Below are 27,786 nucleotides of genomic sequence, written 5' to 3' on the forward strand. Positions count from 1 at the left end.
TGAAAGGGGCCCTTCTTCAGTGTTCTGCAAAACTTTCTTCTGCAGTTGCTGAACCAGAGTGAGAGTCAGGCAGGTGGCTTGGTTCCCCTGAACTCCTGCTTGCTCTCCTTACACGTGGACCTGAAGAGTGACTAAGGACCCAGTTAGATAAGGGGAAGTGCCTCACTTGGGAGCTGGTGCATGGTCGGTGCTCCAGGAAAGTTTCCCTCTGCCCCCCGCCCCCACATCCCCCCCCGCCCGCCCCGTGGTGCTTTGCCCTTAAAGCCTGTGCAGTAATGTTGCAAGGAGGGACCCAACCCCCCTTTCTTCCTTCCGGGTCAGGCACCAGCCTTCCTAACAGCGAAGTTTATGAGGCCAGCCCCTCAGATGCCTGCTCCCTGCAGCTCCTCCCGTGGTTTCCAGAGCCTTCCAGAAATGAGCCCCACAGGCTGAACGGGACGTTTTGCACGGTTTTGCCTCTTCTGGGTCAGCTTTTGTTTCTTTGTGCATCGCAGTGAAAGGTTAACCTCTGGGCAGAGGGCAGACAGGTGATGGCACCCCCTTTTATGCAGCACCCGAGGGACAGGCACTCAGGCTGGCTGGTGACAGCACGGCCCGTGCTGAACCACCCACTCTGGCTTTGCCATTGCTGCGGCTGGACCTTCGGGGTGGACGTGTCTTCCAGCCACAGCTCGCTCCCAGCGCCTCAGGGAGTGCTGGCCCTGCACGCATTTGTGGGACAGATCTTAGCAGGAGGGATGCCTCCTGCCTTGTTTACGAGGAGTGTTCAGGGCAGCCCTTGGCTGACTGCTGCCCTGGCCAGTGGGCTGGGCTGACAGCTGGGCTGGGGGTCAGGACAAGCAGGCTGGCTCTTCTCCCTTCCAGTGCTGGGGTTACTGCCTGGGCCTGGGGCGGGGGCGGGGCAGGGACTGGCCCTGTGAGCAGGTGTGGGGAGGTGAGGGCAGGGCCATCCAAACCCCCACCACCCTGGGCGGTACCCTCATCCTCAGGGCCTGGGCTAGGAGACCTGCCTCTTAACTTTTACTGGCGATTTCTGAAAATCATGTGAGCCGCATTGTCATTGGGCCACATCGTCATTGCAAACCGTTCAGACACACAGCAGAGCCCACACCCTTAGTCTCTCACCCCAGGCCTCCTGCCCTCCTTAGAGGTACCTCTGTGAGCGGCCGGCTACTCCCTTTTCTCAAGTGTACGTGTACCAAATCAGACAAGTTTGTCGTTCTGCTTTAAAAAATATGCCTGCGTGTATATGTGTATGGGGGGGTGCTTTTTGGTAGCTTGGGCTTTTTCGCCGACACTAAGTCTTGGGGACATTCCCTGTAAGGGGTGCAGGCCGCCTGTGGCTGTGTATCCTCTGGGTCCCGAGGAGGCGCTCGCTGTGGGTCTGTGGACCGTCTCCCTGACAGCCCGTCTCCAAGCACGTCCTCCTGGTGCGGCCAGCACCGGCTGCCGTGGGCCCTGCCGCAGGACACTCGCGGGCTCGCCCCTTTGTGCTTGCCCGGTCGTGCGGGCCTCTGTAGCGTGCTGTGGGGCACAGGGAGAGAGCGGGACCTTCAAGGAGTCCGGTTGACTGCAGGCAGGGCTCCCACGGGTAGTGGGTGCTGCTTGGCCAGGGAGGGGGCCAGAGGGAGGCCAGGGCTGAGGCTGTGCCGGCCGGGGCTTCTCGGGCAGCATGAGGGGCCGGGCAGAGGGCCGGGTGCACAGGGGACCGGTGGCCTGGGCCCTGCGGCAGAGGCCTGGTGCACAGCGGCCCAGCCATGCGGTGGGACAAGCATCTGAGGGAGAGCAACGAACTTGGCGCATCTCCATCACCCCCCCTCCCCAAAGACTTGACTGAGGTACTGGCTCCCACCCACCCCTTCTCTGCCGTGGAAAATCCCGTCTGTGGGCCATGTGCCGGGCAGGCTGGATCCTGGCCCCGGGCTTGAGTCCGGAGTGGCCGCAGCCCCACCCAAGGGCCCCACACCCCGCCCTCTCCCGACAGGCAGAACGGTGTGGCCTTTGCCAGAACAGAGCCGGGAGTTGTTGGACATTGCTGGTTGAAGTCCTGCGGCCCTCCCCGCCCTGGCACGGCTTGGCCTGGGCCCTGGGGAGGGACGGGCAGAAGGCGTGTGGCCACATGACTCAGCGGTGCCTCCTCAGGACGACTGTGCAGGGAGCTGGGACTCCATGGAGGACACAGAGGCCTAGGTGGGAGGCAGTGAAGCGGGGCTGGACCTGGGGGTGGTTCTCTGAGCCAGTGCCAGCCCTGAGGGGGCTGCAGAGAAGGGCTGTCCGTCCCTGGGCAGAGGAGACCAGGAAAGCAGAGGCCACGGGCTTGTCTCTGAGTGCCTGGAAGTTTCCACGGCTTCCTGGGCAGGTGTGTGCGCCCCTGGGTGGGGGGCCCGTGGGGGCTGGAGCTCTGTCCAGGGCAAACTTCTCTCCCACTGGTAGTTGATTCGGAAACGTTCCCATAGTAACCAAACCAGAGATGGCTCTCCCTCCTTCCCCAAAATGTTTGCTGATTTTAGCAAGCAGGTTTTTTTTTCTTGTTTCAACCCAGTTTCCAGCCACCGTGAAAGAAGCAAAGGGAGCGAGGGCCTGGCCGGCACTGTTCCTGCTTCCCAGGCTGTGCAGGCGTCCGCGGCTGTGGCCTGAGTTTGAGGGAGTAGGGGGGGAGTGCTGGCCTCCGGGGCCTCCACCACGGCTGCTCCCGCCCCATGAAGAGGCCCGCCTCTTCATGGAAAGCAGCCCACGGCTGGCGATGGCTGGTGGCCCCCAGGGCAGGTCCCAGGGCCGCATCGTCACCGAGAAAAGCACAGACTTTAGGCCCCAGTGGGTTTGGCTCCCAGCCACTCACCCCTTACTCAGCCCACACAGGGCATGAGGTTGCTCATTGGCAGGATGGTCATGATAGGTGGACAGGAGCCCTCGGCACACTCTTGGCCAATCACACAACTCACCCTTAGGACAGGAAGTCAGCCTGCGCCGGGCCCTGGGGCTTGTCTGCGGATCCGGTGGTGCTTCAAGAGGGCAGTGCTGGGGACCAGAAGGGACCTGGCTGGAGGGTGGAAGGGCCTGCCCTGGCTTGAGTGGGGCAGCCGTAGATGTGGATGTCGCCATCCCCGCCCACCACCTGGGCCCCCTTCTGTGTGTCCGGGCACTACCGTCAGTGCCTGTGGGTGCGGCTGTGTTCCTCCTTGTCACGGCTGCAGATGCCACTGTCTGGCTGTCCCGGGGCGCCTCTACCCGCCCTCTCCCCCGTGGATTGGTGGCTTCAGTTCTTCACTGGTACAGGAGGGCTGCTTCTCCCCGGTGCCAGGGGCTCCACGACAAGCACTCCTTACCCAGTGCTCCCATGCACGCCTAACGGCTCTGCCGAGCTGGGCCAGGTGCCTTCCCGCCGGCCACTGCCCTGCCCCTCCGGGCACTCAGAACCGAAGGAGACTCTCATTTTGGCCCACCTGTGGGGTGACCAGGGAGACTGGAGCACCTTCCCACACCCAGGCCTGTGCCTTTGCCTGGGCTCTGGTGCGCTCTCCTCGGCAGCCACCACACACCCTGTGGTTCTATTTGTCCTTACTCCAAGTTGCTTAAACTGATGGGAGATACAGTCATCAGGAGTCATCTTTGTTTCATTAAGTGTTTGTGCCCTGGAGCCTGGTGGCTCACTGAGGGCCCTGATGTGGGAGGAAGGGCCCCCTGGTTGGGCAGCCAGCTGCCAGACAGCTACCTGCCAGAGCTGGGGGAAGGAGAGAAGGTCTCTAAAGCTCCTGGCACCCCGTGCTTCTTGGCAGGAATCCGTCCCACTGATCCTACTCTGACTTGCTACCGGTTGGCTGTGTGACCTGGGGGGTCCCCCAACCCCACCCAGTTGCAGATGCCGGTGTTAGGGAGGGGCAGGTGCAACAGGCCCACCTCCCAGGCCAGGGGCCTCTGAGCCCCAGCTATGGCCCAGCCCCAGGTATGGCCCACTGTGTAGGCCAGGCCTCAGCCAGCACCCTTCCCCCAGGGAGAGAGCCCGTGGTGCTGGGCAGGGCCTGGCCTCTAGAGCTCAGTGCGCCTGGGCATCCCTAGGTGGGGGCCTCATCTAGAACAGCATTGCCATTGCCCCCTGATGCACCCCCAGCACAGTGCCCAGCAGGCGGGTGTGCCTGGTAAACGTGAATCCCTCCCGCCCTCTAGAGGTCCCTGGGACGAGGTCAGCTAGGAAGCAGCAGCCTAGCAGCAGCCCCTAGCGCGGGGGCGCCCAGCCCTGGCCAGGCCCTGGGGTCTGTGCCTGGGACAGCCACCTCCTGTTGCGGGGCCTGACTCGGCCCCTCTTCCCCCGCCCTTCCAGCTCAGTGCCTGGTGGGCCCGTGGGCAGCCCCTGCCTCACTTGCATACACCCGTTGACTGAGCCAGTGGTACCGCCCCTGGACGCCAGCCTCAAGTTCAGGGCCTTTGGAGGCTCAACCCAGGGAAGAGGTGTTGGTCTCCACCCAGTTAATTATACGCACCCGCCCCTGGCAGCGGGGCTTTGTGCTGCCTCCTGGCAGTAAACAAGCCACGCGGCGTGTCCCTGTGGGGTGTTCCGGCCTGCGGGTGCCCTGGCATGGCTTCTCCAGTGTGGAGTCTGCCCGCCCGCTTGGGCCGGGGCCAAGACAGCCAGGAGAGGAAGCGCCCGCCTGACAGCAGACCGACCGCTTTTCCGAAGTTGGTCCCGCCCACGTCACCTTCCCTCCACTCGGGCCTGGCTGTGGACCCGATCACCTTCCACCTCGGCTCGTCCCGTCCCTCTGCCCACACCTCGAGGCGAGTGTCGCCTGGGTGTCAGACCGGTTTGTGCCAGGCCCTGGGCCGGTTGACAGCAAGATCCAGGGGCCACAGGCCAACCCACGCAGTGGCTGGATTATTAGTCCCGTTTCACAGAGGCGCCAGTAGGTGAGGTGCCTTGGCCGAGGTCCCACAGCCAGTCTAGGCCGGAGGAGGGATGTGGACCTTGTGTTCTCTGGTGCTGAAGCCGCGGGTGGCAGCCGGCAGTGCCTGTGAGGAGGAAGGGCGGAAGGCCAGTGCTGGCTCCACACTGGGATTGGCCCATTTGGCGATAAGCAGGATGGTGGCCTGGGCAGGGGGCACGGGCATCTAGCCCTGCCCTGGGAGGTGAGGCCGCGTGCCAGGTTGATGGGGGACCGGGGTCAGTAGTGGCCACGGTGTAGACCAGGGCCTCCCCTGGGCAGCGGGGCCATGTGGACATGGCCTCGAGTGACTGGCTGGCTGGGCCCGGCCACCTCTCTGTGTAGACCCCCAGGCCCACCCTGCTGGGGCTCCCGAGGCACAGCACAGCGACAGAGAGAGGCCAGAGCATCTGTGCCTGGTCTGGCCCGGTCTTGGACGGGGGGCAGTGGCAGGAATGGCGCCATTTACAGGTGCTCACTCTGGTCCCCACAGCACGTCTGTGGTGCTCAGGCACTGTTACTGTCCCCGTGTACAGAAGGGGAGGTTGATACCAGTGGGCATTTTAGGCTGTTAAAACCAAAAGCCCTTTTCTAGTCTCTGTCCACCAGGCTGGACAGCAGAGCTTGTGGCCCTGTTTCCGGGCCCTGTTCACAGCCCCTCCCTGGCTGCCTTGGCTGCTGTGGGTCCTGGGAGAGAATGTCAAGTGGGCCTCTGCACAGTAGCTGCCAGCAGCCATGACAGCGGCCAGGGCCCTGGGAAGGCTGGTTCTGTTATACCCCCTTTGAATGAGGTGCAGGGCCCAGGGAGTAGCCCAAGGTCACACAGCTAACAAGTGGCCAGGCTGGGATTTAAATCCAGGTGTGTCCCACTCCAAGGCCTGCTCCCTTAGCAGCTGTGCCATTCGGAGTTCAGCAGCCACATCTGGGCTCTAGAGAGTGTGGGTGTCGGGGAGGTGAGTGTGGTGGAGGTGAGTGTGGCAGCTTGTATCCTGCGCCTCTGCCCCCTCCTGGGGTGGGGGGGAGGACCCTCGCCCCTCCCTTTCTCTGAGACCTCCTGGTGGCGAAGCACTCTGTGCATGGCCCTTGATTACCTTCCATCATGCCATGAGTGAGGCCCACTCTTGAGGGGCACCAGGTCTCTGGGGGAGGCGACTAGGTGAACAACGGCTGTGGGAGCCCAGAGCGCGCAGTGGGTTTGCCATCACTTTTGCACACATGCTTTTTGAGACCCTCAGGCCTGAATAAAGCCCCACCACTCTTGGAGGTCAGAGCCCGTAACCTGAGGGTGAGCAGGAGGTCGAGAGAGGCAGAGGAGGTGGCGTGGGGGTGCCTGCACCACAGAGCAGTGGGAGCCGTGGGGTGACCCCGTGCCCGCAGGGACGGGCCAGGTCCTTGCAGGGCAGAGGGGCTGGCAGGGGGCAGATGTGACACCAGCTGACGCAGGCGTGCTGGAGGGGCCGGGCTGGGACAGGGCCAGGTGCGCTGCTGGCCTCCACTCCTCTGGGCGGCCGCCACTCATAGCAGCGCGTTGCATCCTTAGAACCCACAAGGTGTTGGTCGTGCCATCATCCCTGCCTTACAAAGGAGGAAACTGAGGCCCAGCCACACTGCAAGTGGGCACCTGAGCTGGGATCCAGACATTCTAAAACAAGTCAGGGCCATGGGAACGCAGCCAGTGGACGGACCCCAGAGACAGGCAAGGACGGGCCCAGCGCACCTTCCTGGACCGACAGGGTGACAGGCAGGGCCATAGGGACAGAGAGTGTGAGGGCGCAGGTGGAGGTGGGCCCAGGGGTGGGCCCTGGGTCTGCGTGGGCGAGTGGGACACAGGGCGCCCCGCAGGCCCACAGTTCATCGTCCTACCATTTACCTGAGGATGGTTCAGTTCCACGTGCTGGTGTCGACTGATTCCCAGAAGAAACTGGGATTCCTTGTCACCAGTGGACACCCCTCGCGGGCCTCTGTTCCTGTCCCCACTCTCGATGGAGGGGGACCGCCTGCCCCATCCTCACTGAGATCACTGTGGCCGTGCACAACACCGTCCTGACGTCAGGGTAAAGGACACCCAGTCACGTCAGTGGGAATTAGAGAACAGAAAAGAAGGGAAAAGTTTAAATTGAGGAAATCGAACACTGGGCTGTAGTAGGAATTGCTGCTGTGGCGCTATTTTTAGCATTATTGAGTTGATTGATGGGCCGGTTGCAAAAGCAAAGTAAACAAAAGAATCACTTCAAGTTCTCCAAGGGAAAAGGCCCAGTTTTTAAGAGTCTTTAAACGGTTAGCAAGCTTGTGACTTCTTAGCATCACCCTGAGCTCTCCTTCCTTCCCGTGTCCTCGGCTCTGCAAGCTTCATGGGACTTCACAGCCTCCAGCCCACTGGGCCCGGTTCAGCCTGGAGCAGGTGCCCAAGGCCTTCCCGTCTGTAGGATGCCCCGGCCCCTGCCCTGACAGGACCACAGCGGTCATAAATCCCTGCCCAAGCCAAGCCACCCCCACTCACAGCTAGACTTTAAAAACCAATCAGACATAATCAGCCTCTGGACGGGCTGCCCCCACGTGCATTTTTGCCAGGCCCTTGGGGACAGTTTCTGTGTCCAGGTGTGGGCTCACCGTGGTGGCCATGCCAGGATGCCCTGGCAGAAGGCGGCAGTGTGCTTCAGCCCTTAGCACTCTCGACCCCACCGTGATGGTCCCCCAGTGGGGCACGGGACTTGCCCCGGGTCCCACATCCTGCGGGCAGCCTCCACCCCAGAGTTTCTGGCCAGCCCCGGGACAGCAGTGTTTGTATCCGCATCCAGAATGGTCAGGAGCTTGCTGTGCAACATTCCTGAGAGAAGAACATTTTCCAGTGTGCACTGCTTTTCCCACTGCAAGTTATTTCTCAGAGGCTAGCTCCTGGAATCAGTGTCTCCGCTGAGTCTTTCTGAGGCAGGCACGTATCAGGCTCAGCTTCATCCCCCTGGGACACTGCCCCAGGCAGGCTCCGTCTGGAGGGCGGCAGGGGGGCAGCTTCCGGAGGAGGCCCAGGGCCCTCTTGAGGGTTTGGAAAGTGGAGCAGGGCAGGCAGCTGCTCAGACCACGGATGGCAGGGAGCTGCAGGGAGCCGTGGGAGAGGGCCGAGGGAGGGCTGTGTTTCCTGAGGCCACAGGAGCAGGACCCAGCGGGGCAGGGCCAGGAGGAAGGGGGCTCCCCGAGGCCTCGGCTGTGGCAGAGTCACTGGAACCTGTCCTTTGGGAAGGAGGATGCTTGGCTATGCCAGTCTCTGCTTAGTCCTCTTGGCCCATGGAGTTCTGGGGCTCACTCCGGATGCAGGCCCTCCCTGTGGCTCCCGGCCTGTGGGAAGGCAGTGGCTGTGGCCTGGCCCCTGGGCTGAGGTGGGAAACAATGTCAGGGAGCAGGCCTCTGCCGTGGAAGGGAGGCCACAGGGCTTGCTTCCATGGGGCACAGAGGAGCTCGGGGACAGCAGACATTTCCTCCTCCCTGTGGCCCCATGATTCCCATCTCATGGTGAGCAAACTGAGGCCCAGCAGCCCGCAGGGAGCAGAGCTCGGATGCTTCTCACCTCCTGCCCACCGCCCTCCCCACCCAGCCTGCGCCCAGCCCGGCAGGAGTGGAGGTTCAAGCCCACCTCCGCCCTGGGCATCATCCTGCTTGCCTGGCCCTGATTAGCTGGCCCCACCTCAGCCCAGCAGGAGGGACTCTGAAGACCACAAGCCCTGAGCCACAGAGCCAGGGAGTGTGGGGGCTGCGGCTGAGCCAAGGCTCGCTGCTTTTGCCGGGGGGCCGCCCCCGTGGGCCGGCGCACCTCTGACCGAGTCAGGTGCCCTGTGACTGCACAGACCCAACCTCCTCATTTGTGAGATGGGGGATGTGAACGTCCAGCGCTTGGCACTCGAGAGCCCTGTGGTCCCAACAGTGTCAAGATGGCCACAAGCCACACACTGGGCCCCAGGGAGCAGCCTGGTGCAATCAGGACGTGGCCATTCCGGGCCCACCCCTGCCAGAGTGCGTGACTGCCTTGCCATCACGTCTCCAAACACCTGTCTTGACAGTGAAAGCAGTGGGCAGGAGCATACCCCTCCACAGAAGGTTCTAGGGGTGGGAGGGGGCAGGGTAGAGAGCAGCTGAGGGTCCCTAAGGGGTCTGGCAATGGGTAGGGGCATAGGGGAGGGCAGAGTGTATCTGGTGGCCTTTGCCTGTCCCATATCCCCTCAGGGCACCGTGCCTGTGGCTGCTGCTCATTCACCTCCCCTTCCTTGCAGGCTTCCCGGGTGTGCCCTGGGTAGCTCAGAGTCATCCTGAGCTGGAGTGGAAGCCCCAAGGGAGGACGGCCTTCCTGTGGCGATGGGCGCTGGCCCAGGAGCCCGAGCACAGGGCTGGGCGGCACCCCCATGGCGTGGAGCCGGGGCTGCTGCAGGGGGCTGGAGTGTGGATACCCCAGCGCCCCGTCCACATGGGGCCCGACCCACAGATCTTCCGGTGCGCCTGCTCTGGGCGTAGCCATGCTGCCCTACCTTCGGGGTTTAGCCCTGCTTTTGACTTTCTGGTCCCGACCCTGACCTCAGTTTCCCCATCTCCAAAGGTGGGCCAGCTGGATGAGGTCAGTGGTTTTCCAACCCTTTTTCCAAAAGAGCCCTTTCTCACACACCCCACTGGGAAACACAAAAGGGCAGCTGCTCCCGCAGAGACAGGAAGGGCCGGGCCCACCTGGTTCGGCTGCACCACCATGGCCTGCTCCCCAGAGGAGGTGCATGAGCCCTGGGGAGGCTACGGGGTCTCTGCCCTGCCACCACACTGCCCACCCAGACAGGGCTTCCCCAGCTCAGGGCCCAGGCCATCTTTCTGGGGTGGCTTCAGGCTGGGAATTTCTCTCTCTCTCTTTTTCCTTCCACTTTTCCTATTTGGAAAGTTTGACCAAGTTGCTTCTGAGAAAGCGGCATTGGGTTTGAAATCCAAACCAGAGCTGAGGGCTCCAGGGGCCCCTGCCTGGTTTCCATGGTGATGGGCTGTGGCCACCACGTGCCCCTGGGGGCAGAACATGTACTCCCTCACAGGCCAGGCTGAGGCTACTCAAAGGCCGCCCACGCCCTCACCCTCAATTCTGCTCCTGGCCAGCCTCAGGCCCTGCACCATGCCTGGCCCCACCCATAGCTGGTGGCTTTGGGCGAGCTGCTCAGTATTGGTAAGACTCAGTTTCTTCATCTGTAAACTGGGGCTGACCAGACCCACCTCACGGGGTTATCGAGGATCACGGGAGACCATTACCACATGTGCCCCGGGGCCACTGTGTCCAGGAGAGGGTCCAGGAAGGCCCCGGCAGGAGGAGGAGGCAGCTGGGGGAAGGGACTTCGTGGAAAAGAGCACACAGGCTCACTGGGGTCCGTGGGAAGGAGGCGAGGTGGCTCGGGGCCAGTTGGGAAGGATGTGCAGGAATTTGGTTGATTAAAAACAAATTTTGAAATGTTGATCTCTAATTAGGTATAAGAAGTCTAAAATTAGGGTATGCCAAAGCAGGTGGAGCTTCCCCAGGAAGCCCAGCCCCTTGCCAGGGTGGCACTGACTCTCAGATAACGTCCTGTCACACCCACCCCGCAGCTCCCCATGTGGGGACACTGGCAAATTTGCTTAGGACAGACGAGCAAGGGCCCGCTCCGGGCTGCAGGGGAGGCTGCCCCAGCCCCAGCGGCTCAGTGCTGGGCTTTATTTCCAGAGAGGGACCCGCCTGGCCCTACTCAGAGGAGGGGTGGGGAACCCTGGGCTCCAGGCCCCTCTTGGGTGGGGAATGAAGCCGGCCCTGCAGCAGGGGCACCACGGGAAACCCAAGAGGAGGAGATGGCGGTGCTCGGGCGCAGCGAGCTCTCAGAGGGAGGGCTCGACCTGCGGGAGCCCCTGCCTCAGCCCCCCTTCCTCGGGGCCGGGTGTGAGCAGTGCACCCGGCACCCTGCGTGTGCCGAGGGTGCAGGAGAGGGGGTCGGCCAGCTACAGCAAGGAGAAGGGGGCAAGGTGGCCGGACAGGCCAGGGAGAAGGTGGTCCAGGAGAGGGAACAGAGAGAGGCCAAATGGCACATGAGGGTCGGCACTGGGTGGGGCACGTGGTGCTGGAGAGGGCGGGGCTGGCTGTCCCCAGGGCTGCCCACGTCCATGGTCATCCAGAGGTACGTCCAGGGGAGGGTGCCCTCTAGCCAGAGAGTGATTGGATATGTGCTGCAACGCTGCTTGGCTTGGGTCGTGAACTCAGGCCTCTGCAAGTTCCGCCACCTGCCAGCAGGAGCGTCTGGCAGGTGTGGGGGCCCTGCTCCCAGGGGCCGGTCCTCGTCCTTGTTCCTCACAGCTCAGTGGGAGGCCCCCAGGCCACAGCAGAGGCTGCACGGCGCTCTAGAGGGGAGGAATGCTGCGCTTGTAACATCTCACATTTGTTCTTCTGGTTCGGGGCACCCCTGCAGGTTGGGGACAGAGCCCTGCTCTGCAGGACAAGCCTGGACGAGTTTGTTCCCCTTCTGCTGTTCTACATGAGTGTGAAGGGTTTGGGGGAGGTGGCGGGTTGTAAGCCTGCTTGGGACCTGAATGCCAGTGGAGGCACCAGCTCTGCCTGGGATGTCAGCTTTGTCTGTGGTCAGTGCCTGACCCCCGCCACGCCTTCAGCTCAGCCCCTCCCTGCATGAGGATCCTGTGCTGGTCATCCAGGGAAGACACCTGGCACAGGCCACGGCCACTGCCACCACTTGTGGCCTGAACCTGGCTTCACTTACTCAGCACAGATGCCCCCGGGTCCATAAAGGCCACTCATTAGGAGCCAGGGGTCAGATGGTGGATGGGTTGTCCTAGTTTTCTCCATGTGCACATCAGACATGGCTTTTCTAGGATGCGGGCTCCCCTCCTGAGATGAAACGGAAGCAGCTCAGCAGCCCTCCAAAGACTGGGTTATTCTAGAAGCCTGGACGGTAGCTCTCATTTCCAACCCTGACGTGGGGCGGGCTCAAAGGAGCCAAGTGTTAGCACCCTCTTGCTCTGAGGAGGCTCTCTTGGGCCCCATCAAACACATGCCAAGTCCCAGATCACCCCGAGAGGCATCAAAGCCTGCTGGTGTCTCTTCTCCTTGCTGCCCATTCCCCAGACCCCTGGCAGTCCCTCTCTCCATGAGGCCACGTGCAGCCCCACTGCACACACTAGGCACCCCTTGCCCTCCACGTGGTCCCATTGGCTGTCCCTGATCGTCCCAGCCATCCCCACCCCTGCCGCCATGTGGGGAGATCCCTGTCCAACAGCATCCAGCCCACAGGCCTGCCTCTTCTTCCTGAAGCTGCTCTGTCCCCCACCCCAACCTTGTTTCTCTCCCTCTGAGGCTGGCTCCGCTCCTGAGCCCCCAGCTGGGCTGGAATTGCCAGGTCAGCCAAGCCGACATGGGCCACGGCTGTGTCAGTGCCTGCGCACAACAGCCCTGGCATCCGTGACCGAGACCCTGGCTCCGCCCCATGGTGACTGGGGCCTTGGGCAGGCCCTGCAGGTCAGGCACTGGTGGAGGTGCATGCATACTCGTGTGCTCATCCCCGCAGAGCTGAGCGTGGCATGGGCACAGCTGTCTGCTGAGGTGGATGCTGCCCTGGACTGAGGGACAAGGGTCCTTGCGCCCAGCCCTCTTTGTTTCCCTGGGCAGGTCCTTGTTCCCCACCTGTGTCCTCACTCGTGGGTCAAACAGGCAAAACAGCTGGACTCAGTGACATCAACGATACTTTGCAGCTGCAGAGCATAGTCTGAGCCGCTTCTGAGTGCCAGAGGCTCTAGTGAGAATGAGATGGGGCTGCAGCTGGGGTCTGTGTGCCCGGGGTGGAAGGCGAGCTTCTTTCTCAGCCGTCGGGGAAAGGAGAGGAAGCTGGCTGCCGTGGGCCTGTGAGGCTGGCACGCTCCCGGCAGAGAGATAGCTCAGGCACACGACGCACAGAGCCAGCATCCCATAGCGGGGAGGCCTGCACCTCCAGACCAGCTGGCAGCTCAAAGCTCCAGTGCTGAGAACTTGGACTGTTAACTCTAAGAAGCATTCTTGCTACCTAAAAGGCAGCGTTGGACTTAGCCTGGGGAAGACTGGGGTTAGGTCAAGGTGGGGGCTGGGGTAACGGCTGGTGGAAAGGAACAGGAGCAGCCTGCAGGTCTGCGTTGGGTCAGGTCTTGAGAAGGGTGGCCGTGAGAGGCCCCTGGGCCACGTGGTCCCGTGGGCAGCGCAGCCGGTGGCACTTTGGCCAGCAGCTAGCTCTAGGTCTGGGTCTTGGCTTTGCAGGGCCAGGAGCCACCTCTGCTAGGGGTGCAGGCCTGGGGCGTGTGACGCAGAGCACAGGTGCATGTTTCCAAGGAGGGTGTGGCCACTCGAGGGGGCTGTGCTGCCCGCTGAGAGGAAGGTGGCCAGAGAGGTGTGAGCAGGCCCGCCACACGCTCTGCACGCCGCCCCGGGTGCAGGCCTGGGCTCTTGCACACGTTGGTCCGTTAGTCTGGCTTCCACTCCCCAGTCCACCACACGCCTCTTGGCCTTGGAGTCTTCCTTTCCACTTGCATAGGGATGACAGCCTCTACCCCAAGGCTACTGTTTGTCCTCTGCTGCTCCTCACTCAACACGGACGCCTTGAGACAGTCTGGACCACCTTCAGGCCAGGGGCTACTCACACAGACAAGGCTGGAGTCGTCCAGTCTCACCTTCTCTGGCTCCTTCTGGCTTTGGCGGTCACCCCTGGGCTCCCAGGCTCACAGCTCCCCCTCTGCAGCCCCGACGGGTATGCAAGTGCTTCACCTAAGAGATGGTGGCAGAGCAGAGAATGAACGGGGACAGTCAGGTGGGGGCCGCAAGAGGAAAGCTGGCCGCCCGACTTCCCAGCCTGGACACGGGTGCAGCCCCGGCCTGCCTACCTCCCCGCTGGCCGCCCAGGGGTGCTGGGTGGATGGTGGCTGGGGATGTGAAGGTCAGGACTTCCCAGGGCTGGCCCTTGACCGGGGCTGGACCAGGACCTCTCCCTTAGGGCTGAAGAGAAGAAAGACAGGGTCCTGTAGGCAGTGAGGCTGCCCGGGGTGAGGGCCATGTGGGGAAGGCCTGGGCTCTGAGCCGAGGGCAGGAAGGGGCCTGTGTGTGGGCCATTTCCTTCCCCAGCTCAGCCCTGGCCACCTCTTCCTCCTGCTGGCCCCCAGTCCCCCATCTGGAAGAGGTCAACGAGTAAGGTCCAAGGCAGGGGGAGGTGGCTCTCAGGGCCAATTACCTCTTGCCCTTGCCACCATCTTCCTTGTCTTCTTGGTCACCCACAGGTCCTGGGGCTAGAGTGGGGAGAGGGGTCTGTCAGGCAAAGCCCCCGTGGGGATCAAGTGATGTCCTCAGATGTTTGTTTTCTTCTTATGATCGATTGTTGAAGTTTGCTCTGGGGGATTAAGGTTAGGTTTCCCTTGGAGAGGCAGCGGGGCACCCTGATAGTGTGGGGCTCATCCTGCCCTGAGGTCAAGGGGCTTCTCAGGTGCTGGGCCTGTCTTCAGCCCAGGGCCGTGCACCCCCCTCTGCATCAGTCCTCCTCCCAGGAGCCTGCCAGGCTCAGGCAGTCCTGCGGCGCTCGCTGTGACTAGGCCAGTGACAAGGGTGACTCCAGGGGCAGGCTGGAGCACACCCTTCAGCACCCAGGCAAGGTGGCCAGGGACACCTGTCCCCCTCCCCCCAGGATTAACCCCGAACAGCCAGCTCACAGGTTAGACCAGCCCCTCCCTGCTCACGGGGGCTCCTGCTGGCCATGGGGGAGCAAGGTCAGGGTGGCCCCGAGGGTGGCATAGTGGTGCAGGAGCTCCCACCCTCTTAGGCCCTCAGGGTGGCCCTAAGGTGGGGAGCAGCTGTTTCTCCAGGGCAGTAGTCAGAGGCCTGTGTCCTGCACGTCCAAGTGCCTTGTGGGCGATTAGGACCTGCATAGGGTGCTGACAAGTGCCAGGTGGGGCACAAGGTTTTCTCAGGCCCCAGAAGTTCTCAGGCCCACCAGTCCCACAGCTATCACAGTGCTGTCGCATGAAGCCCCGGGGGGATCCCCACGTGCACAGAAATGTTTCCCCCTGGGGGGTCAGGGAGGGTGGTCCCCACTTCTTGTTCTGCGGCCTGGCAGCTAGAGACGGTGATGCCCATCTCTGGGGCTCTGGAGAGGGCTGGGGTGCAGGGTGCCGTGTGGTGCTGGAGCAGGCCAAGGAGGTGGAGCCCTCAGGTGCCAGCATTTGCCCGGGGCATCTCTCCCCAGAGCCCCTGAGCTCCCCTCGCCCACCATGGCCTCCCTCCTGCTGTGACAGCAAGACCCTGAGCCCCGGGCTGCCCCCACACGCCATTTCCAAGCTGTGTGGGAGGCCTCTTGCACACAGGGGCCTCTTTCCAGAGAACTACCCGTTCCACACACACCGTTTCTTTCTGGCCCAGATGTGATGCCCACACACATCTTCAGCCTCCCTGGGTCTGACTCGACCTGTGCAGGGCATGAGCGTCCCATGTCTGCTCTAGCCCAGGGGACAGCTGGGGGGAGTGTCCCCACCTCTTCTGGAGCCGGCCAGGCCTGGGGATGGCTCTCAGCCATACTAGACTTCCTGCTGTGTGACTCTGAACCTGTCCCCACGTGTGGGTGTCATGACGACATGAGTGTGGACAGTGAACAGCTGTTGTGACTTGAGGACATGCGGTGGGAGCACTCCTCGCCTGAGACCCAGCCCAGTGGGCATAGCGTCAAGGTGGCCTGTCTCCCTGCAGCTGTGTGGCCTCTGGGAGCCCAGGGCCAGACAGAGAGTCCTGATCCTCCAGGGAGTGTGAGCCACTGCCTCTGCGCCCCCCGGAGGGAGGGCAGGCAGGGAGTGCACAGCCCCCTGGCCGAAGGTTGGCCTTGGGCCGATTGGACTGGGGGCACGTGGCAAGCCTGGGAAAGCTGGTGGGCAGGAGCCAGCCGGGGCAGGACAGGTGGAAACTATCTGGCTTGGGGAGATGTCACCAGGACAAGTGTCACCAGGATAGGGACCTGGTGGATCTGAGGCATCTGGGTGTTTGGGGAGGGAGGAAAGAGCCGGGCCCTTGTGGTGCTGAGGTGGGGGAGGGATGGTGGGGAGGCTGGTGCCTGACCGGGGGGCTGCGCCTTTGCTCGGCCTGTCCTCAGCTGGGGCAGGAGAAGCAACCAGGAGCTGGTGGGTAATTCCAGGGCGGCCGGCTCCACAGGAAGCCAGAGAGGAAGGTGCTGTGTGCTCGCTGGGGCTGTGGGTGCCGGGGGCGTCCCTCTGAGCCCACTCCTTTCAGAAGGGGCACAGTCCCGCTCCTGGCACCCGCAGGCCTCTGCAGGGCTGCCACATGCCGAGGCTGAGGGGCTCCTGAGCCTGCCTGGCTTCTGCCCAGCCCCACCCCTCCCCCCAGTGTCTTCTGCTCTTGGGGCCTCACAGCCAACTGGAAAATGAGCCCCCTCCCAGCTGGAAAGCCCCGTGGGGGATGCCGTGATGCCCCTGTCCTGCCCTCCCCGCTGAGGATGGGCCTGGGAGAGTCTTCACTCCAGCTCCCACTGCCCCACTGGGTCAGCAAGGACATCCCCCACTCACCCACTCCTCTGCCCTGCACCGGGCCCTCGGGGCACAACTCCAGCGGCCCCGCGCACAGAGCTGCCCCGTACAGGGCGAGGACAGCCCCAGCCCGGCGCGTTGCTGGCCCCTGTCGCCCTGCCTTCCGCACTCCTGGCCGCCCCTACCCGGCTCGGCCTGGGATGCCAGGTCCCACAGCCTCCCGCGGTGAGGGCTGTGCCCCGCGTACCCTCAGCGGCCCGGCCCGGAACCCGCGAGTGTTTGCCGGCAAAGTCAGCCGTGCCGCTGGGCCCGCTTCCAGGCCGAACAGCGAGCGAGCGCCCGCGCCCCGTCCGGCCCCGCCGCCCCGCCCCGGCCCTCCGAGCCAGCGAGCGAGCGAGCCTCCGCGCCATGGCCCGGCGCCCGCCCTAGCTCCCTGCACAGATGCCACGGCGGAGCCGGCGGGTAGGAACTTGCCCGGGGCCGGGGCGGGGGCCGGGGGCCGGGCCGCGACAGTGTCTCCCCTCTGCCCGCAGGCTCTGCGTTCTCCCGAGCTTTGGCTCAGTCCTCCGGGCCGGCTCGCGCGGCCGCCCCCCGCCTGGCCCCCGGCCCGCCCGACGCAGCAGGAAGCCCGCGGGCCGCGGTTTCCCGGGCGCCGCGGCAGAGGAAGTCGGCAGGCGGCGGGGTCGCGGCGCCCCCTGCCCCTGTCCGGGTCCCCGCACAGCGCCAGGTGGGCGGCGGGCGGACCGGGGCGGGGGGGCCCGGGGGAGAAGCCCGCCCGCGAGCCTGGGGCGAGCCCAGCCGACCCGCCGGGGACGCAAGTGGGCGCGCGGGGGTGTGCGCTGCTCCGGCCCCGCGAAAGCGAAAGCCGCTAGCTCGCCGACCCAGCAACTTCGCGGCGGGCGGCGCGGACCGGGAGCTGCGCGGGCCACTACCGGGGATGGTGAGCCGGCCGGCGGGTGGGCAGCGGCACCCCGCGTGGTGCTTCCCCGGCTATAAATAGCTGCCGTGCGGGGGTGGGAAGATGGTGCCGGGGCTTGGCGAGCGCCTGGCCTACTCCAAGCCCCGGGCTGGGCCGGGACCCTGCCCCGCCGCAGAGTGGGCGGGAGGGGGCGGAGGGGCTCGGCGCGGAGGCGAGGGGGGCCCGGCGGAGTTGCCGGGTGGGCTGCCTCCGCGCTCTTAGTTGTTTGTCATTTCTGCCTCTCCCCGGAGGGGGAGGGGACGGACGGCCTGGCAGTTCTGGGGATCCCGTGTGCGACATCTCATTTGGCAGAAGAGGCTGGAAACGGGCGGGCACCGGCCGCAGGCAAATTGTAGGCTTCCCCAGCGCTTGCTGGGGACTCATTACCTGTGGATGGCGCGGGGAATCCCTTTCCCTTCGCAGCCCAGCTTGGACGGCTCCTGGGGGCAGGGCCAAGGCGCCCCTGGCGGCCTCTGTGCAACCCTGCGGCCAGAGAGGTGGCTCTGATGGGTTTGCAGAGGAGGCTGCAGGGCTTCCTGCCCCCAGGCGTGTTCAACCTCGCCCGCCCCTGGCGCGCCCTTAACCGAAGGCCTGGAGCAGGATGGTGGCTCCGATTGCTGTGGGAGGTGCAGGGCCCTTAGTTCTGCAGGGCATCAGGAAGATGGGGAGCTGGCAACCTGGAAACGCAGTCCTGGCCCCAAAGGCCTCAGGACTCCACCAGGGCAGTTCCTGGAGGTGATGGAGCCATCTGGGCCGGCGGTGGGAGAGGTGATACCCTGCTGGCCTGCCTGTCTGTGATGTTCACCCTACTTGGGGGCAGGCAGGGCGGAGCGGGAAGAGCTGGGTAGGCTGAGTTCTGCTGCCAGCTCATCTCCCTGTTGGCTGTGTGCCTTGGAACTAGTCTCTCCGGGGGAGGTGTAAGTGGGGTCATGTGTGGGAGAAGCTGGGAAGGTGCCCTGTGAGTACTGTCGGCCCCAGGGACTCATGGGCACCAGATGCAGCCCTGCCCTCTCCACTCTTCTCTGAGTGGTCTCGCTGCTTGGGAGGTTTGCGTGGGCTTACAGGTAACAGGTGTCTCCCCAAGACTGTGGAGGGTGCCGGTATTCTCCCCAGGGCCGCTCTTGACCTCAAGGCCTCACAGTCAAGATACCGACACTTTCTTTGCTCGGCTCAGGGTTGGGCTGCGGCACCGAGGCTGTCCTGGAAACAAAGTTTTTATGCTTCTCTGGGAAAAAAGGCTCCTAAGCTCCTACCCTGACACCCCTTCTTGCTGAGGTGCTCCCTCTCACCCTCCTGCTCCTACAGCCCCCAGCCCACTGCTCCTCGGAGTGGGATGCCAGCAGACTCTCCTGGCCTCGCCTGCTCGGAGCGCTGAGTCACTGCTGCACCCATGCCAAGGGGGTGGGCTGCAGGAATCCCTCTGCCCGGGAGGTGGGCTCTCCCTGGGGTGCTCACAGCATTGTGTTCTCCGTGAACAGGGATGTTGGGCCGAGCGGCTGTGGGGAGGCCTTGCTTACCTGTCATGCTGTGGGCCTGGGACAGGTGGGGGCTGGGAGGGCCTGGGCGGGTGGGACGCTCTCCGCATCTTAGATCAGGAGCTCAGGCACGGCCTCCAGGACAGCACCCGCTGCTGCATGCCCACCATTGTCCCCTCTGTGGGGAGGGGTCCAGCCCGAGGAGAGGGAGAAAAGCTCTGTGGGGAAGGCTGTTCAGCCGACATTCTTCCTAATGATCCTGAAGACTCCACCCCAAATGTCACCCAGGAGGGGACCGAGTGAGTTAGGGTACACCTGCAGGGTGACGCACTGGGGTCCTTTTAAGTGATGGGGAGTTTTTGATGGTGCAGGAAAATACGCGTGCTCCATTACTGAGTTAAAAATTAAGGTGAAAGAATTCACGCTCCTCTGTACCTTCTGCTCAGGACACTTGGGTCACGAGGTCGACTCTAGGGGGCTGCCCATTTCCCCTCACTTGGCAGGGGCTCCCCTCCCTCTTCCTCCGGCTCCTGCTCCTTTCTGGCTTCCTCCCTGGCTTTTCCTGTACAACCCCCTCCCCGAAGTTCTTGCTCTCTTAGCTCCTTTTTTCTTATTCCAATCTCTCATCTGTCCCCCCGCCCTGGATGGCAGCCATCTGTGTCTGCCTATCCCACCAGCATGGACCCCTGTGGGGGTGTGCCTGACCCATCCATGTGATCCCCCAGTCCCTGGGGTGCACTTGGCTTTCTGTGCAGTTGCCAAGCTGAGCTGCCCTGGGGGACCCAGGGGCCTCCCTAGCACCTGCGGGGGCTCCATCTGGGGTGCAGACTCCCCCAGGCTTGACCAGGCCTTGGCTCCAGTGCAGCGCTGGCAACTCCCTCAGAGCCGCCCGAGAGCTGCACCAAGGTTGTGGGGACTTGGGACCAGGGTTTGTGGTCTTGACCGGGAACATTCCTTTTGTGGAGGGTGTGCAGGTCCGCCTGGTGGCCCCCCAGAAGGCCAGCTCTATTCAGGGCGTGGAGGGGCCAGGAAGCAAGAGAGACTCAGCCCCTCCTGCCTGCCCACCGGCGGCAGCTCAGAGTCTGGGGGGGGCGCGCGACAGGATTCAGGCCCTCAGGACTGGCTGCTGCCCACGAGAGCTAGGTCGGCCCTTGACACCACCCTGTGGCAGCCCTTGCTCAGGCTGGGCTGGGCCTGGGAAGGCACCAAGCAGACACAGGCCCTGCTGGGTTGCCTGCCCAGCCACCTGCTTCTACCTCTTCCCGCCCTCTGGCCTGCTGTGGGTCCCCTATCGCCTTTCCCTCCTCTCTTCCTACATGAGGCTCCTAGGTGCAGCTTCTTCTCGGCCTTTCTGGGTGCTCCTAGCTGTCGTTACTTTCTCCTCTGTCCTCCTGTTTGAGCCACACCTGGTGCCCCAGCTGGGCATGACCCCGGTGGCAGCACAGTAGGGAAGGGGCCACATCTGAGTCCCGTGGGTGGGGCAGCAGGGGACAGCGGGAGGAGCCCAGGATTCCGGGAAGACTCCCACAACAGGGCCCCAGGGACTTGATCACAAAGGCTCTGAGGCCCTCAGGGTGCTGGGGAGGGCGCTGGCTCCCTCGTCCCTCTGAGGGCAGGGCTTCCAAGGCCCCGGCTGAAGACTGAAGTGACTTGGTGTCACTGTCTAATTCTCTGCACCCCCATTTCGACGTCTGTAAGTCACAGGTCATGTTGCTGACTCCTTGTTTTTTTGTGAGCCTTCAGGGAGGGCGCAGAGAGTGGGGGACAAAAGGGTCTGGCCCCTGTGTCCTGGTCCCACCCCAGTGTCACTGGGCAGCCTTGGGCGGGGTTGATTACACACACACGGACTGTCCTTGCTGGTGTGGGCATAGGACGAATCCGAGTCTCCACCCAGCCCCCATGGCCTGAGCCTCATCCCCTCCCAGACAAGCCTGGCACCGGGGCTGAGTGTGGCTCGGATGAAGTGGAGCCTGACTGGGCCGTGCCTCTCTCGGCCTTCTTTCCTGCCCTGGCATTTCCCAGTCCCTTGTTTTCCTGGGGAGCCTTTGCCTGGGCCCTTGGAGTGGAGGAGCCTTGACTGAAAGGTGGGGTCCGTGAAGGTGACACATGGGGCCGGGAGCCCCGGAACGACCCTGAAGTATGCCGTGGAGAATGGCCCGAGTGGTGGCCCAGCAGAGGGTGGTTGGGTTTGCCGTGCGAACCAGAACTGTGTCTGGATCTCTGCCCTCCGTCTGCCAGGCTCAGAGTTGGCCCCGGGTTGGATGAAGAGGCTGTGCCGGCAGCCCTCCTGGGGTGCAGGGAGCCGGGGCTCCTTCTGGCCCACACTGAGGCAGTTAGGGAGGTGTGGACTGGCCGGCCAATCATGAATCTGGGGGGAAAGGAGCCCCTGCCCTTCCAGGAGGAAGCTGTCCTAAGACCACAATGTGCTGGAGACAGCGTGAGCCACGGGCCTGAGCACGCCCTTGGCCTGGCAGCCAGGAGCAGTGCTCCATGCCAGTGGGGCCATCTGCTGTCCGTCCCTTCCCTGGGGCACCACCTGCCGAGGCTGCGGTGACCAGAGGCCAAAACCTCATGGCCCTCCTGCCCAGGCTCTGGCCTCGCCTTGCTTCACAGCCCCCCTTGTAAGTGGATGGCACGTTCGATGGTACCCCACCATGCCACTGACCCAGCGTCAGCTCCCTCGGGGACGTCTTTAAGGGTCCCCAAGTAGGGCAACCCACCCCAGCTCCCAGGACCCCTGGCCTGCCCCGCTGTGGGGCTCAGCTGCTGCAGCTCGGTTTCCTCAAGAGCAGCAGGAGGATGCCCGGCTCTCGGGGCTGCATGGAGGGTTTGGTAACTGGTATTAAGCACTCGGCCCAGAGTCTGGGGCTCCATGCATTATTCAGGTGGTTGCAGTCTGTCTCGGTGACCTCATCTGTCAGCCAGGAGCCCAGAGCCGTTCTGATGGGCTGCAGGTCGGCTGGGACACTCCAGATGAGCCTCTTGGCACACGGGTGAGCTCTGAGCACAGTCCTGGCATTTCTGAGTGCTCTGAGGCTGCCGCTGCGCCCCCTGCACCACCCGCGGCTCTCCAAACAGGCGGCATCCCTGCCAGGATGGAGTGCCTGCCGCCTGGGAGAGGGGAGTCTGGGGGAGGGCACAGTGAGGAGGGAGCCTGAGTCGTGGCCCCCCAGCCCCGCCTGGCACCAGAGCTGCCTCCCTCCCTCGAGGCACCCTGTCCCGGACTCTCCTTGTGGGCTGTCTGCTGCGTGGCTCCTGCTCGCTGGGATCCTGCTTTGGCCTGTCCTTCAGGCCCCCCAGCGCAGCCAGTCTTCCTCTCACGCTCTGCTGCCCCCGTTCTTCTCCGTCCCAGTGCGCTCCCTGCCCTCCCTGGGGCCTGCACACGTGCCCTCTGGGTGGGTGCATGGGGGCCTCTGCTGCTGAACTCTTGTGTGAAGGGATGCAAACTGGACCTGTCCTGGTGGCTGTGTCCTGGCTGCCCGAGGAGGGGCTGCTCAGCAGGCTGAGTCAGTGGCTGAGGCGGGAGGGGCCCCATGCCTCCGGGCTGGCTGCTGTACAGCAGTGTGGCTGGGGGCGGGCTGCCCCTTGCTGGCCCAGGCTTCCCACCTACACAGCAAGCAGATTCAGCCAGCTGTCTGCCTGGAAACGTCCGTGATCGTGATGCACCAGACCGTCAGTGCCGGGCGGGGAGAGCAGTCCCAGAGGGTGAGCCGGGCAGCGGGTACTGCCTCCGTGTGACAGGGCAGGTGGCAGGCAGACCCCTCTCAGTGTCACCCGGAAATTGTCTTCATTGAGGCATTGCCTGGCAATTCCCAGTGGGCTGGCAGTGGCGGGAGGCTAGCCCACTGTGGCAGGGGAAGGGAGGGACACCGTGCCGTCCAGGGAGTTTCTCAGCGTGTGCCTCGGCTCGTTTTGGCACCCTCACCCCAAGGGGAAAAAAAAACAGGTAGATGCCTTGTGTCACCGCCCCTTGCAGGCTGTGGTGGGGACCACGGTGATGTCTGAAGTCCCTTGGTGGGGCGGGCCCTTCCTTGGTCTTATACTGCTGGGCCTGGCACCCTCCTGGCCACTGCCATCACACCTGGGGGCGGGGTGCCTGGGCCACTCTGGCTGTCCCTCGTCCTCTCCAGTGGCAGCTTTCCCCGAACTGCTGCAGAAGCCACGCCCACCCAGTAGGAGATGCAGCATTGGTGTTAGTGCCACAGGGAGAGGGTGGCCTCGGGCGCCTGGTTTTGTCTGGACGGGGGCCCAGCCTGCCCGGGCGGGCCCTCCGTGTCCACTGTGAGCCCGGGGACCAGGCGTGCAGGCTGCGGGGACTCAGCCCTGAGGGTTTCAAGCTCCTCTCTTTTTTTTTTTTTTTTATACATTTATTTATTTATTGGCCGCGATGGGTCTTTGTTGCTGTGCACGGGCTTTCTCTAGTTGCGGCGAGCTGGGGCTACTATTCGTTGTAGCGCATGGGCTTCTCGTTGCAGTGGCTTCTCTTGTTGTAGAGCATGGGCTCTAGAGCGCAGGCTCAGTAGTTGTGGCGCACGGGCTTAGTTGCTCCGCAGCATGTGGGATCTTCCTGGACCAGGGCTCGAACCCGTGTCCCCTGCATTGGCAGCAGATTCTTAACCACTGCACCACCAGGGAAGCCCTCAAGCTCCTCTCTTGCCCAAATGGCTCAGGCCTGGAGGGGCTCTGGCTTCCTTCCCAGGGCTGCTGGAGCAGGGAGGGTGCCGTGGACCGTCCTCCAGCTCCCACGGGAATAGGGCCCTGAGAGGGGCTCTGCCTGGACACCCTGCCGTGGGCCGCACATTGGAGAGGCAGCGGCGCTCACGGCTCTGTCCTTCCTGGGCAGGAGTTTCTCCAGGGGTCAGCTGCAGGGACCCATCTGGGAACCTGCCCCAGAGATATGGCTCAGAGGTGTGAGCTTCTGTTCACTTGTCATTCTCTCCCTCAGCCATCCTGGGCTTCACCTCACCTTGACTGGGTCTGAGCGGGTGTCAGACCCCATGCTGGTGGGGGGGCACCTCAGGGAACCAGACCTTGGGGGTGGTGATAGGCAGGGTGCCGGGTACAGCGGTGGGCTAAGCACGGCCGGGGGGGAGATGGCAGTGGGGCTCCCCAGAGCCAGTCCTGCCCCCGCTCAGCCGTCAGACAGTGGAGTTAGCCATGGGGGAAGTGGGGAGGGGATCCCAGCCAGAGCAAAGTGCTGGCAAAGGTGTGTTGAGGGAACCCGGCATCCTGGGAGCTGCTGGTCATTTTCGGCAGGCTTGCGAATCTCTGGCCACTGCTGGAGGGAGAGCCATGGGTGGGGCCCAGGCCTGGGCCTGTCTGGCCAGCACAGCTGCCGTGGTATGGCGGCACCTTTTGACCCTCGGCCTCACGAGTTCCTAGAGTTTCCCTCTAGGAACAGGTCCCATGCTAAGTCAGCACCTGTGCAGGAGACGCGTAGGCCCCGGCTTCTCCCAGTCCTGCCATTTGACCAGGTGCAACCCGTTTGCTTCCCGTGGGAGCCGATCAAGTAAACGGAGGCCGTGCAGCCTTTCGGAAGAGGAGGGTGCAGAACTATGCACACGTCCTTGCCCCCCATCTGTGGGAGGAAGCAGGTGGGGGGCCGTACTCCCGTCCCCTTGGGCCCCAGGGCAGGCTCTGGTCGCAGCGGCCCTCCTCTCATGCCCGCCGCGTCCATCCCGCAGGGCATCTGGCGGATCCCCGTGGACGAGATCGACCGGCCGGGCAGCTTTGCCTGGCACATGAACCGCTCCATTGTGCTGCTGCTCAAGGTGCTGGCCCAGCTCCGGGACCACAGCACCCTGCTGAAGGTCTCCTCCATGCTGCAGCGGACCCCGGACCAGGGCAAGTGAGTGCAGCCGCCCGGCCGGCCGGCCCAGTCCAGCGTGCGGTCAGCCCTGCAGCGGCGGCTGACACTGCCGTGGCTCAGAGCACAAGCACGTACTGCCTGGAGCCGCTCGGCCCCGTCTGCCTGGGGCGTCTACACAAGCAGGGAGCCCAACCCAGTCCTTCTCCTCAAGGCCCTCTCTGTCCCGCTGTCTGGAAACCAAACACCAGCGCCCCTGCCCCAGACTCCCCGGGGCAAGCACGGGCTCTCCCCACTGGGTTTGGTTTCCCCACTGAGACTCTGGACAAGCTAGCCCTTCTGCTTCCCCCAGCTCGGGGCGCCTGGGGATGCTGTCAGCTCGTGGGGACAACAGGTGTCCAAATGACAGCCAGGGTCCCCAGGTGAAGGCCAGTAATAGTGGGCCGAGCCACAGGGGGCCTGGGCTTCAGAGGTAACCAGAGACCTCTTGGGACAGATAGGACTGAGGGATAGCCGCCACTTGCAGTGGTTGCGGGGAGGGGGGTCCCAGGAGAGACACAGTTCAGACGTGGAGTGGCCCGGCTGCAAGGCCTCCTGCTGCCAGCACCATGCCTCACCTCTTCGCTGTCGCACTCACCTGAGCCATGCCAGGGGCTAGGGTGGGGGCTTCAGCAGGGGCCTGGAGCTCCCTAGAGATGGGCCTGTGGGAGAGAAGCCGGGGGCCCCCAAGCTCACTGAGCCTGGCCTGCCCCGCCCCGCCCCTGGGGCTCACAGCCCAGCTCGGGGGGGCCCAGGACACAGTGCTGGGCGAGGAGGAGGAGGCTCGGGGAACACTTCTGGGGAGCAGGCCCCAGGCGGGTGGGACTCAGAGGGGCACGGGCCGCCATCCAGCTCTGATGCTCTGGCCACCCCCGCATGCCTGCAGGAAGTATCTGCGAGATGCCGACCGCCAGGTCCTGGCTCAGCGGGCCTTCATCCTTACTGTGAAGGTGCTGGAGGACACACTGAGTGAGCTCTCGGAGGTACACCCCGCCCACCCTGGGCAGGTCCCCACACCCCCACCTGTGGGCAGTACTCACCTGCCTCCCCAGGTGGGAAGGTCAGTTCAAAGAGGAACTCGCAATCACCTCGTGTGAGGCACTGACGCACTTGGCTAAAGTGAGCTCGTGGTTGGTGAGGAAGGTGGTGAGGCTCCTGAGGCAGCCCCGCCCGGCAGGACCAGCTCAGGAGACAGCAGCTCTCACAGTGGAGCAGATGGCAAAGCCAGTGGCCCCGCACCCTCACCCGCCAGCCCCCAGGAGCTGGTGCACACACGGTCCCTCTTCACAGCTGGGTACCCTGAGGGCCCGGAGGCTGGTCACCAGCCTAGCAGGCAGGGCCGCTGGGAGCCAGGGCCATCTGGATACAATGCCCCCCTGCCCAGCAGAACTGGCTGGGCCCTGGTGCAGGGGCTCAGGGTGGACTCGGCTCTGCAGTGAGCACACTTGGTGGCCCTGGCAGGTCACTTCCCCGCGAGGTGCCCGCACATAGAGAAGCCATTTGGCGAGGGCCAGCTGGTCCTCAAGAGCAGAGCCATCTCCAAAGCCTCATCGGCCCCCGTCAAGGCCGGAGCTTCAGAGTCGGGAGGGCCTTCCCAGGCAGCTCTCCAGGCCCAGCCCTGGCCAGCGGGCAGATGGGCAGAGCCTGAGTGGCCTTGGTGGGTGGGCAAACCTGGCGCCCAAGGGTGCTTTCTTGTGGCAGAAACACCAGACACACTGAGTCTTACCATTGGTTTCCTCACAGGGGTCAGAACGCCCAGGGCCCAAGGCCTGTGGCTTCCCTGGAGCCAGGATGACCACCGACGTCTCCCACAAGGCCAGTCCTGAGGGTGGCCAGGAAGGCCTCCCGCACCCCAAGAAGCCTCCTCTGGCTGATGGCTCAGGGCCAGGGGCCGAGCCAGGGGGCAAAGCAGGCCCCCACAACCACCGACCTGTGGCTGTGCATGCAGGAGATGGTGCAGACCAGGGCGGGGAGTGGAAGGACAATGAGAGCCCCCGGGCAGGCCCCACAGAGCCCATGGACACGGGGGAGGCCGCCACCCGTGGCTCAGACTCGGAGCGGGCGCCACCCCTGCAGCCAGGCCGCCCCCCAAGAGACTGGGGCCCCGAGAGCCGGCCAGCCGAGCTGTCCCTGGAGGAGCTGAGCATCAGCGCCCGGCAGCAGCCCAGCCCGCCCACACCGGCCCCACCAGCCGCCGCCGCTGCCCCGGCCGCCACCCCTGGACCCAGGACAGGCAGCCACCCCGAGGAGGCACCTCCACGGCCTAGCCGCAAGAGGAAGCTCCTGGAGGACACGGAGTCCGGCAAGACCCTCCTGCTGGACGCCTACCGAGTGTGGCAGCAGGGCCAGAAGGGCGTGGCCTATGACCTGGGCCGCATCGAGAGGATCATGTCCGAGAGCTACATGCTCATCAGGCAGGTGGGTGGCCTTGGGGTGGGCCTGGCGGCTCTGTTCCCAAGCGTGATCACGGCCAGGCCGCCCGGGGTGGGCTTTCAGAGTCATTCCTGGTCACCTCTGAGGTTTTCTACTGCAAGCACGAGATAGGTTCAGATATGTTACAATTTTATTTGTCAACTAAACGTTAGTAAACCTGGGGAAACATATACCAAAAAGCAAAAGGAAAACAACATGCTTTTAAATGTTTATATTCACCCATAAAGGAAAGGAAGCCACTTTGCAGAAATCTTGTCAAGTCTGGCACAGGGAGTCGGGGCCCCCAAGTAGGGGGCTGCAGTGGAGGAGCCCTTCTTATTCTGTTTCTTTTTAAAAAACTCCATTAGGCACACGTTTTTTTCTCTATTTAGAGAAAAATAGGTTCTTTCCACAGGAAGAACCCTGCACTGTGACTGGTTCATACAGGGTGACCATCTTGATACACTGTTTTCCCTTTAACTTGTGTTAATTTGCACTGCAGCTCGTGAGTGTGTCTGTCTTATCACCGCCTCACAAGCATCCAGCAGTAACTTTTTTTGTTGCTGATAAACTAGAAAAAAAGCCCTGCATTCCCTGCTGGTGAGGGCGGGCCCTTTCACCACTCCAGGCTGGCTGTCTCCCTCATGCCCTGTC

The 27,786-nt window shown here is 63.6% G+C and overlaps 1 protein-coding gene and 1 long non-coding RNA gene across 8 annotated transcripts in view; one reads left to right on the forward strand and one right to left on the reverse strand.

The window, feature by feature from the left end:
- CABIN1 (calcineurin binding protein 1) overlaps positions 1–27,786 on the forward strand; it is a 98,866-nt gene that overhangs the window by 62,348 nt on the left and 8,732 nt on the right. For 6 of the 7 annotated variants that reach the window (XR_004345473.1, XM_032603314.1, XM_032603313.1 and 3 more), the window contains 3 exons: positions 24,560–24,723; positions 25,607–25,703; positions 26,464–27,138. Coding sequence is in view for 6 of the 7 variants with exons in the window: in XM_032603314.1 (XP_032459205.1) it covers positions 24,560–24,723; positions 25,607–25,703; positions 26,464–27,138 (936 nt within the window). In the remaining variant the exon portion in view is untranslated. Of the gene's footprint in view, positions 1–24,559; positions 24,724–25,606; positions 25,704–26,463; positions 27,139–27,786 lie in introns of those variants that run through there. The other variant, XM_032603318.1, reaches the window with a different exon arrangement.
- On the reverse strand, positions 5,570–22,412 carry LOC116739158. The gene is made up of 5 exons (XR_004345474.1): positions 17,788–22,412; positions 14,153–14,207; positions 13,809–13,920; positions 13,569–13,692; positions 5,570–8,285 (listed from the first exon to the last, which is right to left on the reverse strand). It is a non-coding gene; the product is annotated as an uncharacterized LOC116739158 (long non-coding RNA).

The sequence above is a fragment of the Phocoena sinus genome, chromosome 14 (genome assembly GCF_008692025.1).
Source record: "Phocoena sinus isolate mPhoSin1 chromosome 14, mPhoSin1.pri, whole genome shotgun sequence".
Lineage (NCBI taxonomy): Eukaryota > Metazoa > Chordata > Mammalia > Artiodactyla > Phocoenidae > Phocoena > Phocoena sinus.